Source organism: Lissotriton helveticus, chromosome 11 (assembly GCF_964261635.1).
Source record: "Lissotriton helveticus chromosome 11, aLisHel1.1, whole genome shotgun sequence".
Taxonomy (NCBI): domain Eukaryota; kingdom Metazoa; phylum Chordata; class Amphibia; order Caudata; family Salamandridae; genus Lissotriton; species Lissotriton helveticus.
In genome coordinates this window covers 469,300,571-469,317,107 of record NC_136072.1, presented here as the reverse complement: position 1 = coordinate 469,317,107, position 16,537 = coordinate 469,300,571, and the positions used below count along the sequence as shown (strand labels likewise).

Here is a 16,537-nt window from a genome sequence, read left to right as displayed (position 1 = left end):
CATTCTAGCCGGAATGCATCTCCTAGAGAGAGCTTTCTTGGGACATCCAACATGCAGATGTTTTGACACTATGCGTGTTCAACGTGGCGTAAAGATCCAGCCAGCATTCTCCTCACTGTCGGAAGATGGCCTGTGCTGCCTCATGGTGCAATTGCAATTTGTGAATTGCCAGGCACTGCAGACTGAGCTCATCCACCCTTCAGTTTAAAGATCCCACCAGGTGGTTTGGGATCAGGGATTTGCCCTGATGCTCCAGAGGCTCCAAATACAGAGGCAAAGCATTTCTTGGCACACAGCCCAGGACCCTCTGCCCCCTGCCCTGCTCATATGGAGCCAGATTTCCACTGGAGACCTAAACCCTCTGATCTCCATTTCCCCCAGATGGCCTGCTCAACCAAGCAGTGACACATCTATCACCACTGTCAGGCCTAGGTGGTGGTCGATCAACCTTTAAGTGGCGACTTTAGTTGCCACAAGGGACATGACTCAGTACTGAAGGGACGCAGCCCCACTGTTGGTCGGGGAGTGGGAAAAGAGAATGAACCACTGCAAGGGTATGGAGAGATCTGTGAATGTGGCCAGGGGATGTCCTCGGAAATCTGGCAAAATTTGACAGACATGGGCAGACTGCCAGAGAATATGCTTGGAGCCAATATGCCTTATGCAGACAGTAGTAAATTAAATCAGAAATTATGAGGGGGTACTCGTGATACGTACAAAATTAAAAGGCCCCAGTCCAAAAAGTACTATTCAGAGTTTGCTGAAGGGAGAGATGGAGATTGGGGGGGTGGCTGGGAAGTGCAAAACAATGCCTGCCTACATTTCGTTGTTTATTTTGTTATGCAATGTAAAGAAAACACCCAAAGAAAATGACACAGATGTATGCCCTACATCATGTCAACATCAATAAATGTGTTTATAAGTAATGAACAAACAGTCATCAAAGTAGGGTAAAACTGGTATCCACAAACTTTTAAGATGTATGTCAACAACCACCATCACTTTCATGAACACGTGAGGGGCACTGGTAGGGCTGAAGGGGAGCACAGTAAACTGAAAATGCTTTTGACCACCCTTTAAATCTAAGGTAAGGCCTGTGGGACTGCAGGACAGGCACATGACAATATGCATCTTGCAGGGCCAAGTATACCATCTGGTTGTCTGGATCGAGGCGGGCAGACAGAACATGGGCCAGCGTGAACATTTTGAATTTTTCCATCCTCAGGAAAGCATTTAGAGGGCGAAGATTTAGAATAAGATGAAGGTCTTCACCTTTCTTTGGCAAGAGCAAATAATTGGGTAACATAGCCCCTTTGAACAGGACAGCATGGTCCCTATTGAAATAAGGTGGATAAGTGCTCATCTGAAAGTGGCTCTGATAGGGGTAGAAGTTGAGGTGGGTAACAAATTAATGGAATGACATAGCCTTTTTAGATGATCTGGAGGACCCATCTGTTAGATGTGATTGATTCTCACTCATGCAGATAATGTTAAATTCTGCTTCTCAAAGGGTGGTCATGTGCCACTAACAGCAAACTAAAGCAGCTTAGGGGCTGATGCCACAGGGGAAGGGGTCTAAAAAGAAAGGTTTCCCTGGGGACCTGCCCACATTCTGCTTGATCCTTGTCCCTGGCCGCCAAAGGACTGGGGGGACTGTTGCAAGGATGGGGTGGCCTGGGATTGTTTATAAACAACCCTCTGGAGTAGCCTTGGAAGGCTTGAAACTGATGAGGAAACTGTCTGTTAGGAGCGGAAAGGCCCAAGGAAAGCATTTAAGGGTGGAATAAGCCTTTTCGTAAAAAAGTGGGATCCATCAAGAGATGCTTGCACATCTTCCTACAAACCTTTGGATTGCATTCACGCATGGTGACGGCCCACGACACTAGTGCCAACTGCTCGCCCCAAACAATTAGTAGTATCAAGACCAGCCCTCATCATTTATTTGGCTGCATCTTGGCCATCTTGAATAATTTGAGCCAGGAAGGCCTTCAACTCCTCTGGACTGCCAGTAAGATCTTTCTGGGCACGTCCCAGAGGGCATGCATATAACCGGCCTAATAGCCAGACCATGCAGGCCGACCTCAAGGCCACACTCGACGATAAGAACATTAATTTGCTGAATGCCTCAGTCCCTTTCAACTCCCTTTATAGAGGGATGTGCAACCTGAAAATCGACCCCAGAATATCAATGGGACGCAATATTTAGGAGAAAACATTGAAAATAAAATATTAGCAGTCAAGTAATTCTAGATTTTCTATACCTAACTCTATACATATGTACCTACGCTGCACAAATAACTTCAAGGTGCATCGATGTGGAGTTAGGAATAGTAAATCTATACTTCCTTATGTGCACTTAATGTTTGATATTTTTTCTCTCGATATTCTGTCCTCCATATTATTTTACCATGATATTCTGGAGCTGATATTCAGTAGTACAGTTCTAGCAGGGTCGTGGGGAATGCATGAGGATTCACTTTTTGGCGGAATGCTGGCTAACCAAACTCTAAGGAGTGGATTTTGTGCAAGAAAATCATTCTTGCTGGGCGCTGGTCTATGGTGTCAACCACCAGCCTGCTGACCGGTGGGCAAGAGCAAGGCTTAGAATAAGTGCCTTTAAGGGTGTCAGTCAGTGCTTCAGAGGATGAAAGTAAGGGCTCAGATTAGGCTGGCCCAGGGTTAAAAATCTCAGTAAAGACATTTGTCTGGACTTAAACAGAGGGCAGTAGTAGGGTCCAGGACCTCAGCTGCTCGTCCAATTACAACAGCAAGGGAAGCACTCTCTTGCTTTGGGGGTCCAAGGGGCAAAATCAACCCTGTATAAGGGGAACTATAAAGCCCACTGTCTTCCTGTAAGCCCGAGTATAAACTGTCACCATAATGTGAAGGACAATTATCCCCATCATCACCATTTTCATTTCCAGGTGGTGGCAAACTCTGGTCAAAATCAGAACCAAATATATAATAGATCCTCTGAGGACAGTTCTGCAGCAGAAGTAGTGCATTAGACAGTTTGTACAGGTACGGAGTGTGCTGAAGTTGAGTTGAAGCACAACTTGGTCAAGGTCAAGACAGATTCAGCTCCGGGTCGGACATCAGAACTGTAACCAGGTCCCCCTCCGGCACCAGTAGCAATGGGACAGGCGTTGATGAAAGAAGCAATAGCATAAGTCATGGAGCTAGAACAAAAGTTGGAGCCAGAGTCGGTGCAGAAACCAGGAAGGTTATAGGGGCTCGGGTGGTGCCAAGGATGGATCTGCTGGCAGTAATGCGACTGGAAGCCCTGCGCATCCTCGGGCCCTAAAGGGGTAAAAGAGGAAACTGGTAGAGTGCCAAAAACACACAGCCCCCTTAAAGCTGACCTGCTGCGGCATCACTGATGGCCCGGGAACGTCCACACATCAGAACCAGTAGCAAAATCAGCTCCTCAGTCGGGGATCGGGCGCAAGATCAAGTGAAACTTTGATGGCTGTGTGGCTACTCTTTAGAGTGGCAGGATGTGGTTGAGTCAACTTCTTCTGCTGCTTCTTTGACTTGGACTTAAACTTACCAGATGACTTTGACCATGAAGAAGACCTATCAGGAGTGGCCTTTAGAGTGGTAACAGGTTTGCGGCCACAACTTGGTTTGGGAGAGAGAATTATGCAATGTCTGTGTCTTCTTTCAATATTCGTCGTTGTAGAGCTTTGTGGTACCAGATTGCATTTGGGGGCATAACAGTACATTCTTCACACAATTTGGAGTTGTACCCCGAGCCCAAACACCAGAAGTACACCTAATGTGGGTCTGTTACTGATATGTGGTCCCAACAGTAATGGCACAGTTTCAGCCTTGTAGTCTTCGATGAGGACATCATTCCCTTGCACACTGCTCTTTAGAGAAAATCCTCAACAGGCGAAAAAGGGATCCAAGCTCATGATCTGCATTCAAAGGCAAGGAAATAGATCAATCAGGGATTTGGGAAGCGTGCTACTCACCAGTGAGGGTCTTGAGGCTCTTCCTGAATGTGTGCAGAGTGGGGGAACGTTTGATGTTGAGCGGCAGCTCGTTCCAGGTTTTTGCAGTGATGTAGGAGAAGGCTCTTCCACCTGCTCAGGCTCTGCGGATACACAGGGTTTCGGCGAAAGTGAAGTTGGTGGAGAGGAGGTTTCTCTTGGGTACGTGGTAGGAGACTCTTTCATTGATGTATTGGGGTCAAGTGTTATGGAGGGATAAAGGAACTGAAGTTGGTTGAAACCCAACGGTGGCCCTTATAAGCATATCTGCTCCATCACTTCTGGGGTGGAACAAGGTCAACGCAGAGTCACAAAATGCTACCTAGAGGCGCACTGGAGCACTTAAGTGCAGACTTCCAGATACAGTCTGGTGGCTAGAAAATATTCTAAAGATGATGAATCTGCAGTTAGAAGTACACATAGATACATAGGTCCAAGAGAAACCAAAGTGTGGATTTATTTTAAAGTATGATATACCCTAATGGTTCAATCCTATTTTTAATGTAAAAATAAGGTAAGGTAACCAACTTGAAGATAGCAACACACAGCATCTGCTCAGGCCTCCAGACCTAAAGACGTCTGAATGGACTCAACACAATACCTTTTCAGGGAAGGACAGTTAATCCATTGAACGGTATGGAGGCGACAAACAAATGCTCTTGTTTATGCTTGTTATGTTACCATATCACAATCTTGATTGTTTATCAAGTTTATTAATGTATGTTTGTTATCGAATCAGGCCTGCTGTAGGAAAGGTTAGGATGATGTTCTACGAACTTGGGCTAATTAATTTCTGGTAACACAAATGCTGACATTATCTACTACAGCCCCTCAAAGATGCATGGTCCAACAGTCTCTCTCCATAACTTAAAAAAATCTCTGCCCTTATCCCACCTAGACCTGCACATGAGGCACAACATGTCTGTACCTCATATAGTTCTTCACTGATGCCTGGCTGGATGTTGCTTTTTGAGCTCAGACTGTCAAAGATCTGTGTCATCATGGAGCTGTTGCTCTTACTGTAGGAGTCTGCTGCAAATAGTGTTGGTTCCTGCAGGTCCCCCATGAACCGAAGGATGATATTCCACACTGCCAGAGATGCCTGTGATGAGAAAAATAAAAAATAAATGTCACTTCAGAAGACACCTGGATGCCAACAAACACCTTTAAATATGTCATGGTACTGATTGTAATACCTTCAGCCTTTTTAATTATAAGCTCAGGCCTTCAATTGAATGAGGCATCCTATCACTTGTACAGTACCATAGCCTGTGCCAGGGCATTGAGCAAAAACTTAGGGGCCAATTTGTATGTTGGTGATATGTATACTCAGTATAAACGGTGACGGAGTATACACACTGCCAACATAAAGGTCTGCCAATGTCGATTTAATTGTAGATGGACTATAAGTTTGGCTAATACTCCATCACTGCCATAGCCAAACCTCTCTGACGGAGTAAGGATCGAGGGAGAAATGCCAACATGTCCACCCACCCAATTAGTATGGTCAGACATAGCCATTTGTTTAATGTCCCTCACTGCAAGGCAAACACTGGTGGTGAGGGACAGTAAAATGCGAATACTGTGTCAGTACCAACTACACGGCCCTCCTATGAGCAGCTCCTCCATATCAAGAAGGAATTATAGTCATCCTTCCTGCTGTCATTACTGTTCAAAACCACCCTTGAAAAAACTATCACGTGGCAGAACTCAAGATGCTGTTGAGTGCCTTAATGTGTATCAGTGTAGCCAGCTTCTTAGCAGGAGCCCTTACAATCAGAAAGGAAATTTGCACTGGCTCCGGCTCTCGTTGATGTCAAATGACTGTGATCCATTTTTATTCCTGTAGATACAATGGCTGGATTCTCTAATTTTTTTAATTTTTAATTCTTCCCCAGTAGAGAAACACCACCTGCTCTGCAACATCATCATACAAAGCCGCCATTTGTCTCTCTGCTGCAAACAAGTTAATGGTCTACCTGTTTAATGTCTTCAACACCCTAAATAGAGGAACACAGGAGTACTGAAACAACCTGAAGGCAGTGACAAACCACATCTATCCCTATAGTGTCCCAAATCCAACTTCATTACAAAAATATAAATTCTCTTAAAACTCATCAATCCTAACACCTCTAAAGAATCTCCTTTTTGCTAAACCATGCAGTCCTTTATGACCCTGCTAATGAAAGGGGAAAAACTATGATGACACGTGGATCCTGACCTACAAAGAATGTAATGAATATGGTATTAGAAATACAGTTAACCAAAATGGAAAATCTATCTCAAATAGTCTTCTGACTAAAACCCAGCCATTAGAACTTATACACTCATGAAACTAGGTGAATCCAAAACCTCTACTTTTTCTAAAACATTCTGACAACCCACCTCTGACACAACTCTACCTGCACAACAACAATGAGCAAAACCACCAAAGAGCCTTAGAATTATGTCTTCCACCCATTGAAGCATGGTTGTCAAAACGTTTCATGAAATTCAAAGGAATTACAACTGAGCTTCTATAATTCAACACTAAGCGCACCACAAGCTTGCTCTTTATCTCCATCCTTAGTCAGTCTTTCACACACAGCACCCAGGTCTAAGGGCTAATACCCAGAAGACTCAAACATGACCCAACACCAAGATCAGCTGCAAGGTCTGTATATTCCACCACAACTATGCCTTCTCCCCCCACTACTGACAAATGCCCAGTAGTTGTGGAAAGATGGCAGAAGAGTACTACAATATGCTCTGTTCAGCCTGTCCAAGCACCAAAGCTCTCTTTTTTAATGGTCAAAGTCCATACAGCAAGTTTTGGGGTTCAGATTAATATCTGGGACCTCATATTCACAATTGAAATCACTACACTGGTTCTGTGACTATGGTGAAATTACCTTTAAGACCATCTTCTCACCCAGGAATCCCTCTATAAAATAAAAGGGCTTTGACTACTTTAGAAACAATGTGGCTTTAAATACCTTAGAAACAATATAAACTTTATATCCTGATATACTGGTTCAATCTTCTGACAGAAGACCTAGTCCACATTCCCATGAATGGTGCAGGCAGATGTTTCCCTGTACAGAGACCCAACCTGTAGAGTGAATTCTTGATGATCGCTCGTGTCACCTACGGAAAAACAATCAAACTAACTCGTTCTTTATCCCTTGTATATTCGACCCTTTTATTAGGATACATTTAGACACTTTAGTGTTGATCAATATAAATGTATTAATTCACTTAAAATACACAAGATTCAAGTGAATGGGCAACAGGCATCATGGGGACCAGCGCCTCTATGGGTAGTAAAGTCTAAATCTGAATTCTGAATTCCAGACTACCTTTAAATAGAATAAGGGCGGGAAAATTGAATACAAATTCATGTAAAAAACTTCCAGTGGAGGAGCATCAGTGTAGGCTCATGTCAATGTATTTTACATTTTAGCCATGAATATGGCTTATTGTCTTTTCGATCCTAAGCCCATGAACATAGAAGACTTTGGTTATCATAAAAGTATATATCAAAGCAATTTCAACCTTTCAAAGAGAGCTAGTAAGCCGGCATTGTTTATGTTAAATCCACTTCAGTAACTACAGGTTTTAATACTGCTCTGTAAGTACCTAAGCAATTGGCTCAGTGGGTGTTTATAAAACTGCAGAGTTGGATGGGATAACACCTAAATTTTATAAGCATCATGAATATGAGATTTCTCTGTATTGGCCAGGAATGTTAAAATACACAATATAGGTTGGTGCATTACTACTAACAACTGTTCAGTTCAATATTATTAGATTGCTGAAGCGTTTATTTCTTAATTGAAGACAACGGAGTGGCTCATGGCCAATAATGGCCTTTATAGGCCACTGCTTTAAGAACCAAGGTATGTCTTTTCAGTCGGTACAAGTTGTTAGAGGCTCTCTCGTTCTTTATAGGCCTTCACATATAGCTCATCTATAATTCGTGTCCAGGGCCAGTAACAACTGCTTTAGTCCCCAGAGGTAGACTATAATGCTATATACTAATTCCAAATGTAGTGAATACTATAACTTGTGTAGTGAAGTAGTGATTACTATCATACATCATGTATATATATATATATATATATATATATATATATATATATATATATATTCACGCTCCAAGGTTGTCCACCATGTGAGTAGCACGCGAGCAGCAGCTTTATTTATGTGTAGGTGAGGACGGGGATCCGCTTGTAGACGCCGCTCCGTAATGGATCTGCCCGACGCGTTTCGAAGCTCCATCTGCTTCTCTTCAGGGGCTTTAACGGAAGTTTAACTTTAAACATCCATTACGGAGCGGAGTCTACAAGCGGATCCCCGTCCTCACCTACACATAAATAAAGCTGCTGCTCGCGTGCTTCTCACAAGGTGGACAACCTGGAGCGTGAATATATTAATATATATATATATATATATATATATATATATATATATATATATATATATATATATATATATATATATATATATATATATATATATATATATATATATATATATATTCAAGCTCCAGGTACCCACAGGTAAGGACGCACACGGCAGCAGGTAAACAGAAGGCATTTAATCGGGTAAAAGACAACTCCGCAGTCCCGCTTGATTACAGTTCTCGTGTCGGTAATAATAGCATGACCCGTTTCTGAGCTTCCACTCTCTTCAGAGGCACGACAATGAGTTTGTGCTACTTAAGCATGGAAGCAAGTACCTAAGACACGGACTATAAGACCCAACATACATTGCGTTCAACTAATCTGAGAAGCCCATTGGAGGGTTAATTCACCAATTATGTGGGAGTGTCTTAAGTAGCACAAACTCATGGTCGTGCCTCTGAAGAGAGCGGAAGCTCAGAAACGCGTCAGGCTATTATTACCGACACGAGAACTGTAATCAAGCGGGACTGCGGAATTGTCTTTTACCCGATTAAATGCCTTCTGGTCACCTGCTGCCGTGTGCGTCCTTACCTGTGGGTACCTGGAGCTTGAATGTAAATGCGGCAGCCCAGCCGCGAAGGATTGCATCACCCCATGAAGACAGGGGGCCACGGAGCCCGGAATCTTGCCGAGCCCCAAAGGTGGAACGGCACGTGAGGGATCTATGGACAAATTGCAGCCCGAGGCCCATCAGAGGGCTTCGTACGCCACAGTACAATTAATGTGCATGGAAGCAAGTACCTAAGACACGGACTATAAGACCCAACATACATTGCGTTCAACTAATCTGAGAAGCCCATTGGAGGGTTAATTCTTCTATTATGTGGGAGTGTCTTAAGTAGCACAAACTCATTGTCGTGCCTCTGAAGAGAGTGGAAGCTCAGGAACGCGTCAGGCTATTATTACCGACACGAGAACTGTAATCAAGCGGGACTGCGGAGTTGTCTTTTACCCGATTAAATGCCTTCTGGTCACCTGCTCCCGTGTGCGTCCTTACCTGTGGGTACCTGGAGCTTGAATGTAAATGCGGCAGCCCAGCCGCGAAGGATTGCATCACCCCATGAAGACAGGGGGCCACGGAGCCCGGAATCTTGCCGAGCCCCAAATGTGGAACAGCACGTGAGGGATCTATGGGCAACACGCAGCCCGAGGCCCATCAGAGGGCTTCGTACGCCACAGTACAATTAATGTGCATGGAAGCAAGTACCTAAGACACGGACTATAAGACCCAACATGCATTGCGTTCAACTAATCTGAGAAGCCCATTGGAGGGTTAATTCACCAATTATGTGGGAGTGTCCTAAGTAGCACAAACTCATTGTCGTGCCTCTGAAGAGAGCGGAAACTCAGAAACGGGTCAGGCTATTATTACCGGCACGAGAACTGTAATCAAGCGGGACTGCGGAGTTGTCTTTTACCCGATTAAATGCCTTCTGGTCACCTGCTGCCGTGTGCGTCCTTACCTGTGGGTACCTGGAGCTTGAATGTAAATGCGGCAGCCCAGCCGCGAAGGATTGCATCTCCCCATGAAGACAGGGGGCCACGGAGCCCGGAATCTTGCCGAGCCCCAAATGTGGAACAGCACGTGAGGGATCTATTGACAACACGCAGCCCGAGGCCCATCAGAGGGCTTCGTACGCCACAGTACAATTAATGTGCATGGAAGCAAGTACCTAAGACACGGACTATAAGACCCAACATACATTGCGTTCAACTAATCTGAGAAGCCCATTGGAGGGTTAATTCACCAATTATGTGGGAGTGTCTTAAGTAGCACAAACTCATTGTCATGCCTCTGAAGAGAGCGGAAGCTCAGAAACGTGTCAGGCTATTATTACCGACACGAGAACTGTAATCAAGCGGGACTGCGGAGTTGTCTTTTACCCGATTAAATGCCTTCTGGTCACCTGCTGCCGTGTGCGTCCTTACCTGGGGGTACCTGGAGCTTGAATATAAATGCGGCAGCCCAGCCGCGAAGGATTGCATCACCCCATGAAGACAGGGGGCCACGGAGCCCGGAATCTTGCCGAGCCCCAAATGTGGAACAGCACGTGAGGGATCTATGGACAACACGCAGCCCGAGGCCCATCAGAGGGCTTCGTACGCCACAGTACAATTAATGTGCATGGTAGCAAGTACCTAAGACACGGACTATAAGACCCAACATACATTGCGTTCAACTAATCTGAGAAGCCCATTGGAGGGTTAATTCACCAATTATGTGGGAGTGTCTTAAGTAGCACAAACTCATGGTCGTGCCTCTGAAGAGAGCGGAAGATCAGAAACGCGTCAGGCTATTATTACCGACACGAGAACTGTAATCAAGCGGGACTGCGGAGTTGTCTTTTACCCGATTAAATGCCTTCTGGTCACCTGCTGCCGTGTGCGTCCTTACCTGTGGGTACCTGGAGCTTGAATGTAAATGCGGCAGCCCAGCCGCGAAGGATTGCATCACCCCATGAAGACAGGGGGCCACGGAGCCCGGAATCTTGCCGAGCCCCAAATGTGGAACAGCACGTGAGGGATCTATGGACAACACGCAGCCCGAGGCCCATCGGAGGGCTTCGTACGCCACAGTACAATTAATGAGCATGGAAGCAAGTACCTAAGACACGGACTATAAGACCCAACATACATTGCATTCAACTAATCTGAGAAGGCCAATTCACCAATTATGTGTGCGTCCTTACCTGTGGGTACCTGGAGCTTGAATATATATATTATATCCTTTACTCCTCGCTATCGCTTTCAATTCACTTATGGAAAAACGAGCGTAGACCCAATTTCTTTGTGCATTCATTTATTTAGCCATTCGCCGCCATCACGCGTTTCAGGAGAAACCTCCCTTGATCACATGACATCTCAAATATATCACCAATCTCCTTTTAAAGTGCCAGTGCAAAGCAGCCATACATAAACATGGTGGAAAGACTGTTATCGGGGCACATTTCACACATAATCACCAAGTTAAAAACACATTTGAAATTGTTATTGATAGTGTTTCTAAATTAACCCTCAATGGGTACCTTTCTAATTACACATTTGTAAGAAAAAATGAATACTTGCATAAATGCCTGTAGTGCCTTTGTATACCACCATGCAATAGAAACGTATTCAGTGTCATTAAAAAATATTAAACTTAATAAACAGTGCAATACCCTAAAGTGATAAAGAATAAGTACCATGTTACATTATACAGTTCACCAGCAGAACGACAAGACCTGTATAAACTGGATTTTTTAAAGTGCAAAGTGCAATCTGGACAGTATCTTGAACATATCTATTTACAATGACCAGGGTAAATCCTCTGATAAACCATCTTAAATATAAAAAGTATATATACATATATTAGCCTTCAAAGTGACCCTCTGCTCCAGGGGCGCTCAGCAGCCGGTGATCTGCATAGAGACCGGATCCAGGTCCAATTAATTAATTTTGCACTACGGATGCGGCACTCCAGAATGGTTTATTAGCTTATTTTATTGATAAGCTTTCCCCCACCAACGCTTTTCAGCCACTCTAGGCTTTTGTCACGCTCAGTAAGTCCCTCTTTACTTTCACCCTTAATACTCTCACTTCTGCCTTTAAGTGGCATTGTGGGATATGTAGTTTATGGCAATTATTTTAAAAAACGTTATACAAATAATAGAAAGACAATAGCGCTATTCGTCAGATTCGTATGCTAGTAACTGTTTCACATCCATATTTCCATTCTGCTAATGTATTTACACGTACTTCTGGTTTAGTTCCCTTGGTGAGAGTGCCGATTTGAAAACACAGCATTCTGATTGACCCAGCAAGGTTTTTTCCCTTCCCCAATTCGCTCCAGCGGGAGTCAGACTCCAGTGGAAGCGAGTGCGCTGATTGGCTGCCAGCAACATAATAGAAACGTTACTGGCAGTCCATTACATGACTTTGGGACTTAGTCCCTGGTCCTGATGTTTTAAAAAATATAGATATAAGGGAGCAGGATAGGAATAACCTGCCACTCTAGACCACCATGGGGGACCCGAGGGAAACCCCTGAGCCAAAATGAAAAAATATATCGATACATTTTGCAGTTATCCCACGGGCCCAATGCATTTATTTAGGGGAGGGAAGCTGGGCGGTCCCCCTTCTCGAGCCTTAAGCATTAAAACTGCCCTAGGTACCCCATCCTCCAGGGCAGTGACTTTAAACAAAAGAGAGGGGGTCTACTTTGCCTCCACCCCTGAACCTGCACCGACATTGGGGACCTTATACCCCAGGAGCGGCTCACTTACTGTGTCCCTGGGAACCCACACCCAGGATAGGGTAGTTTACCTGCCCACAGAGGCAGGAAAACATGTGTTTGCTACCATTTGGAGGGAGCTTTTTTAATTCTCCCGCCAGACATGAGCAAACATTAAATATGCTACAAGCCGGGGGGAGCCTGGATAATGCTCCCGCAGGCTCGGAGCAGACCTGTGTTCTGTTTCCCTGCCCGCAACAGACCAACATGTTTCCTTCACCTAGAGGGAGGAGCATAAATAGCTGCTCCCTCCGGTCAAGAACAATGCCGGCTCCCACACCATGCAGGCAGCAGACTGGGGACCGCTGGGTCTCAGGGGCTCCACCCACCGCCCCCAACGTTGTGTATGGTGGGTGCCCTGAGTCAGCACCAGGCACCCACCTATAAATAATGGAGGGCCCGCTGGATGGGGTTCCCGGGGCCAAAATTGGCTTCGGGAGGGCACGCCCCCTCCCTATTTAAATAAGGCACAGTCACAGGAGATGGGGTACGCAGGGCCTATGAAGGCTTGGGGAGGGTGTCCACACAGCCTCCCTCCCCTTTTTGATAAAATAAGGCCCGGAGGATGGGGTCTCTGGGCCTGAGAAGGCTTGGGGAGGGGAGCTGCTGTTAGTTTGTTTTATAGTTTACATTGTGATGTGTAACTACCATATTATTTCTCTATCTAATTTTGCACAGCCTATGTCCAGCTAAAGGGTGTGTTTACAAGATACATGTGCCTCTAATGCATCATAGCTATGTAGAGGTATTGAACACATAATAAATCTTTGTATTGAGGAGAAAGTCTGTGTGCAGGTGACAGTTGACAACTTGCATCCAGTACGATACTACACAAGTTTTAGTTCTGCAGAAAAAGTTTCCAACAGGGCAAAGATTCTACATAGTAGATACTAGGTATTGTAAGCAGCCTTGAGTTTTTAGACAGAATCGTCTTAGCATGACAGTTTCTACATAACATACAAGACTGTGCACCAGGTACTAATCTATGTACATGTGGGAGTTTAGCTTAAGAAGATGGGCTAATGCTATAGTTTTCAGCACAATAAGAAGGCTACAGCCGTCCGACGCATCCAAAGGGTTCAGGATGTTTCATATTATTCAGAGCTATTTTGTACTTACTTTCAGGCCTCTAGTGCCATACTAGTTTATAGATTAAAGTGCACAAAAGAATTTTGGATGATGTCATCAATAATATCATCATTTGAGATGTAATCAGTGAAGTCATAAATTATGTCATAGAACATGTCACGAGGGATGTAATAGATGAATTCATAAACAGTACATGGCAGGGGCACACATTATAGTTAGCTCTGTTAACTATAACTGATGAATTTCAGTTTTTTTTTTAAGTTCAAAATATTAATGTTAGCACTGACATATTCACCTGAGTATAATGTTACATTAAACTTTGTATATATGCACACACACACACACATATATACACACACATTACCTACTGGCGGTCGACAGTAGTTAGTTATAGTTAGGACCTATTTTCCATAGGAAATCTGCAACATTCTATTTGGTTTGGTTGACAAATCTTTGCGAAATTTTCAAAACTAATGGGGCGCTCTGGTCCGCTGAAAGTCTCGGGGTGATTCGTGAAGCGGGGGCCGAGAAAAAAGGGGGGTCCCAAAACGTGTTTTCCCCATGCAATTTTCCATAGGAACCGTTCATCGCGGCTACAGCCCGAACTGCTCAACGGAATTACACCAAATTCGGCAAAGAGGTAGTCCTCAATTCAAACTTGTGCCTTTTTAACTTAAATGGTTTAAATCTGTTCAGTAGTTCTTGAGAAAATTACAATTAAAAGTACATATATATCTATGGCCTCAGAGGATCCGCAGACCCTGCCCTGCACAAGCTGTATTCTAATTGGCTGTCAACACTTCAAACCAGGAACTGTTGGCAGCCATCTTGTGCCTTGGTAGAACCGAGGCACAAGAAACCTAAATAAAAAACACGCAAAACGCAAAAAGGGGGTAGGGTAGAAACACCCTGACCCCCTAGGCCTGTTCAGGGGGTCCCACAATCAGTCAAATCCACGCAGGATGCGGGGATCCTGCTGATAAAAAAAAAGAAAACGAAGCGCGGACTCCTGCGCTACTTTGATAATTGGCCCCCGAAGGGCCCCCCAGTCCCGAGGAACGCCACCCCCGGGGCTCTTTTTAATTATGTGTGGGGGGGCTCTCAGGCCACCTGAGCCCCGGGGACTGCCACCGCCCGGAGCGTCTTGAAATTAGGTGGAGGGGCTCTCAGGTCCCCCCAGCCCCGGGGACCGCCACCCCCCCAGGGCTAATTGAAATTAGGTGGGGGGCTCTCAGGCTGCCCAGCTCTGGGGACCGCCACCCCCCCCGGGCTTCTTTAAATTTGTTGGGGGAGGATCTCAGGCCCCCCGCAGCCCCGGGGACCGCCACCCCCCTGGGCTTAAAAAAAAAAAATCCATGTGTGGGGGGGGGCTCAAGCCCCCCCACACGCCCCGGGGACCACCACCTCCCTCCAAGTTAGCTGATTCCCCTGTGGAAAAGCAATGCCGGCTCCCGCAGGATGCGGGGAGCTGGCTGGGACCATGGGGGGAGGTGGTCTAGGCTGTGCCCCTTTTTACATCTCTCTGCTACGTAGCTCTGTGGCGCTTACTGGATGTACCTAGTGGGCTAGTTGGACCCTAGGGACCCTTAGGATTGAAGGGGAATTATTTCCCCAACTTAAAACGTGCCACAGGGCATGTCTGCACAGTGGTGAAGGGAGGGGATGGTGTAAGAAAGTGGCTCTACATATACTGGACCGAAGTAAAATCAGCCGAACTACGAATTCCGATTTACTCACCTGTTATCAGTAGTATTGTACTCATTGCTGTAGGCTTGGTATATTGGGCTGAGTAGTTCTTTTTTAAATTGTCATATCGCCTTGTGAATGTGAGTATTCTCCCATGTAAATAGTCCTGTTCGTCACGTTTGAATTTCTGTTCTTTCCGTTCCTGAATTTCCTGCTCATATTTTTCTACTCTTGTATCCATTTCTTTTCTTGGTTTAGTAATTTCCTCATGATTTGTTTCTTTGATAAGAGCTTCTTCTATTTCTTTTATTTTTAACGTGATGTCACTCACATCCATTTTTACATGCTTTATGAGAATACGCATCATGTTTAAAGAGCATTCTGTGTTGTTTTCAACCCACTCCTCTAAGAGTTCCTCTTTTGTTTTTGGGTGTGTGGGCATAGTGAATATTCTCAACCCTCGTGGGATGCTTTTTAACTCGATATAACTTTCCAAAGCTATAACCTCCCAGCTTTTATTTATCTCCTTTTTGTACAATTTTTCCAGTTGATTCACTTGTTGTTTCAACGTTGCATTGCCTATATCTTTGGGGTTTGTATTGGTCTGCCTTGCAGTTTCCCTGCGTTCCCCAGGCTGAAACATAACGGATGCCTTTGACGCTCATTTAGCAACTCGAGCCTCCATTTTAATTGTTTTCCAGCGATATCTCCTGACAACGCTCTACTTCAGGTAATTAATCACGTTTGTCAGCTTTATCCATTCACAAGCAATACCATTCGTAATGTCTTTACTCGTTATCGCCCGTATTGTTTATGTACGCGGTTCCACTGGTACGAGTATAACACAAAATGCTTCGAGTCCGGGCTTTCTTTCCCACACAATGTCACTCACCTCGTTGCAAGGTCTCCACTTCGGAACATCGCGTTCTCTGCGTCGTCCCTGGAGCTTGTTACCGAGAGTGAATCATGCGAAGTGTCAGCTTCTTTGCAACACGCCAAGACTCGGGCCCTCCCAATCACTTCCTTTTGCCTTCAAAGTGACCCTCTGCTCC

At 44.9% G+C, this 16,537-nt stretch overlaps 1 protein-coding gene across 1 annotated transcript in view; it reads right to left on the bottom strand.

Moving 5' to 3' along the window:
* MYO7B (myosin VIIB) overlaps positions 1-16,537 on the bottom strand; it is a 1,196,498-nt gene that overhangs the window by 564,960 nt on the left and 615,001 nt on the right. Inside the window, exon 24 of the mRNA XM_078666047.1 lies at positions 4,924-5,097. Coding sequence (XP_078522173.1) covers positions 4,924-5,097 — 174 coding nt within the window. The remainder of the gene's footprint in view (positions 1-4,923; positions 5,098-16,537) is intronic.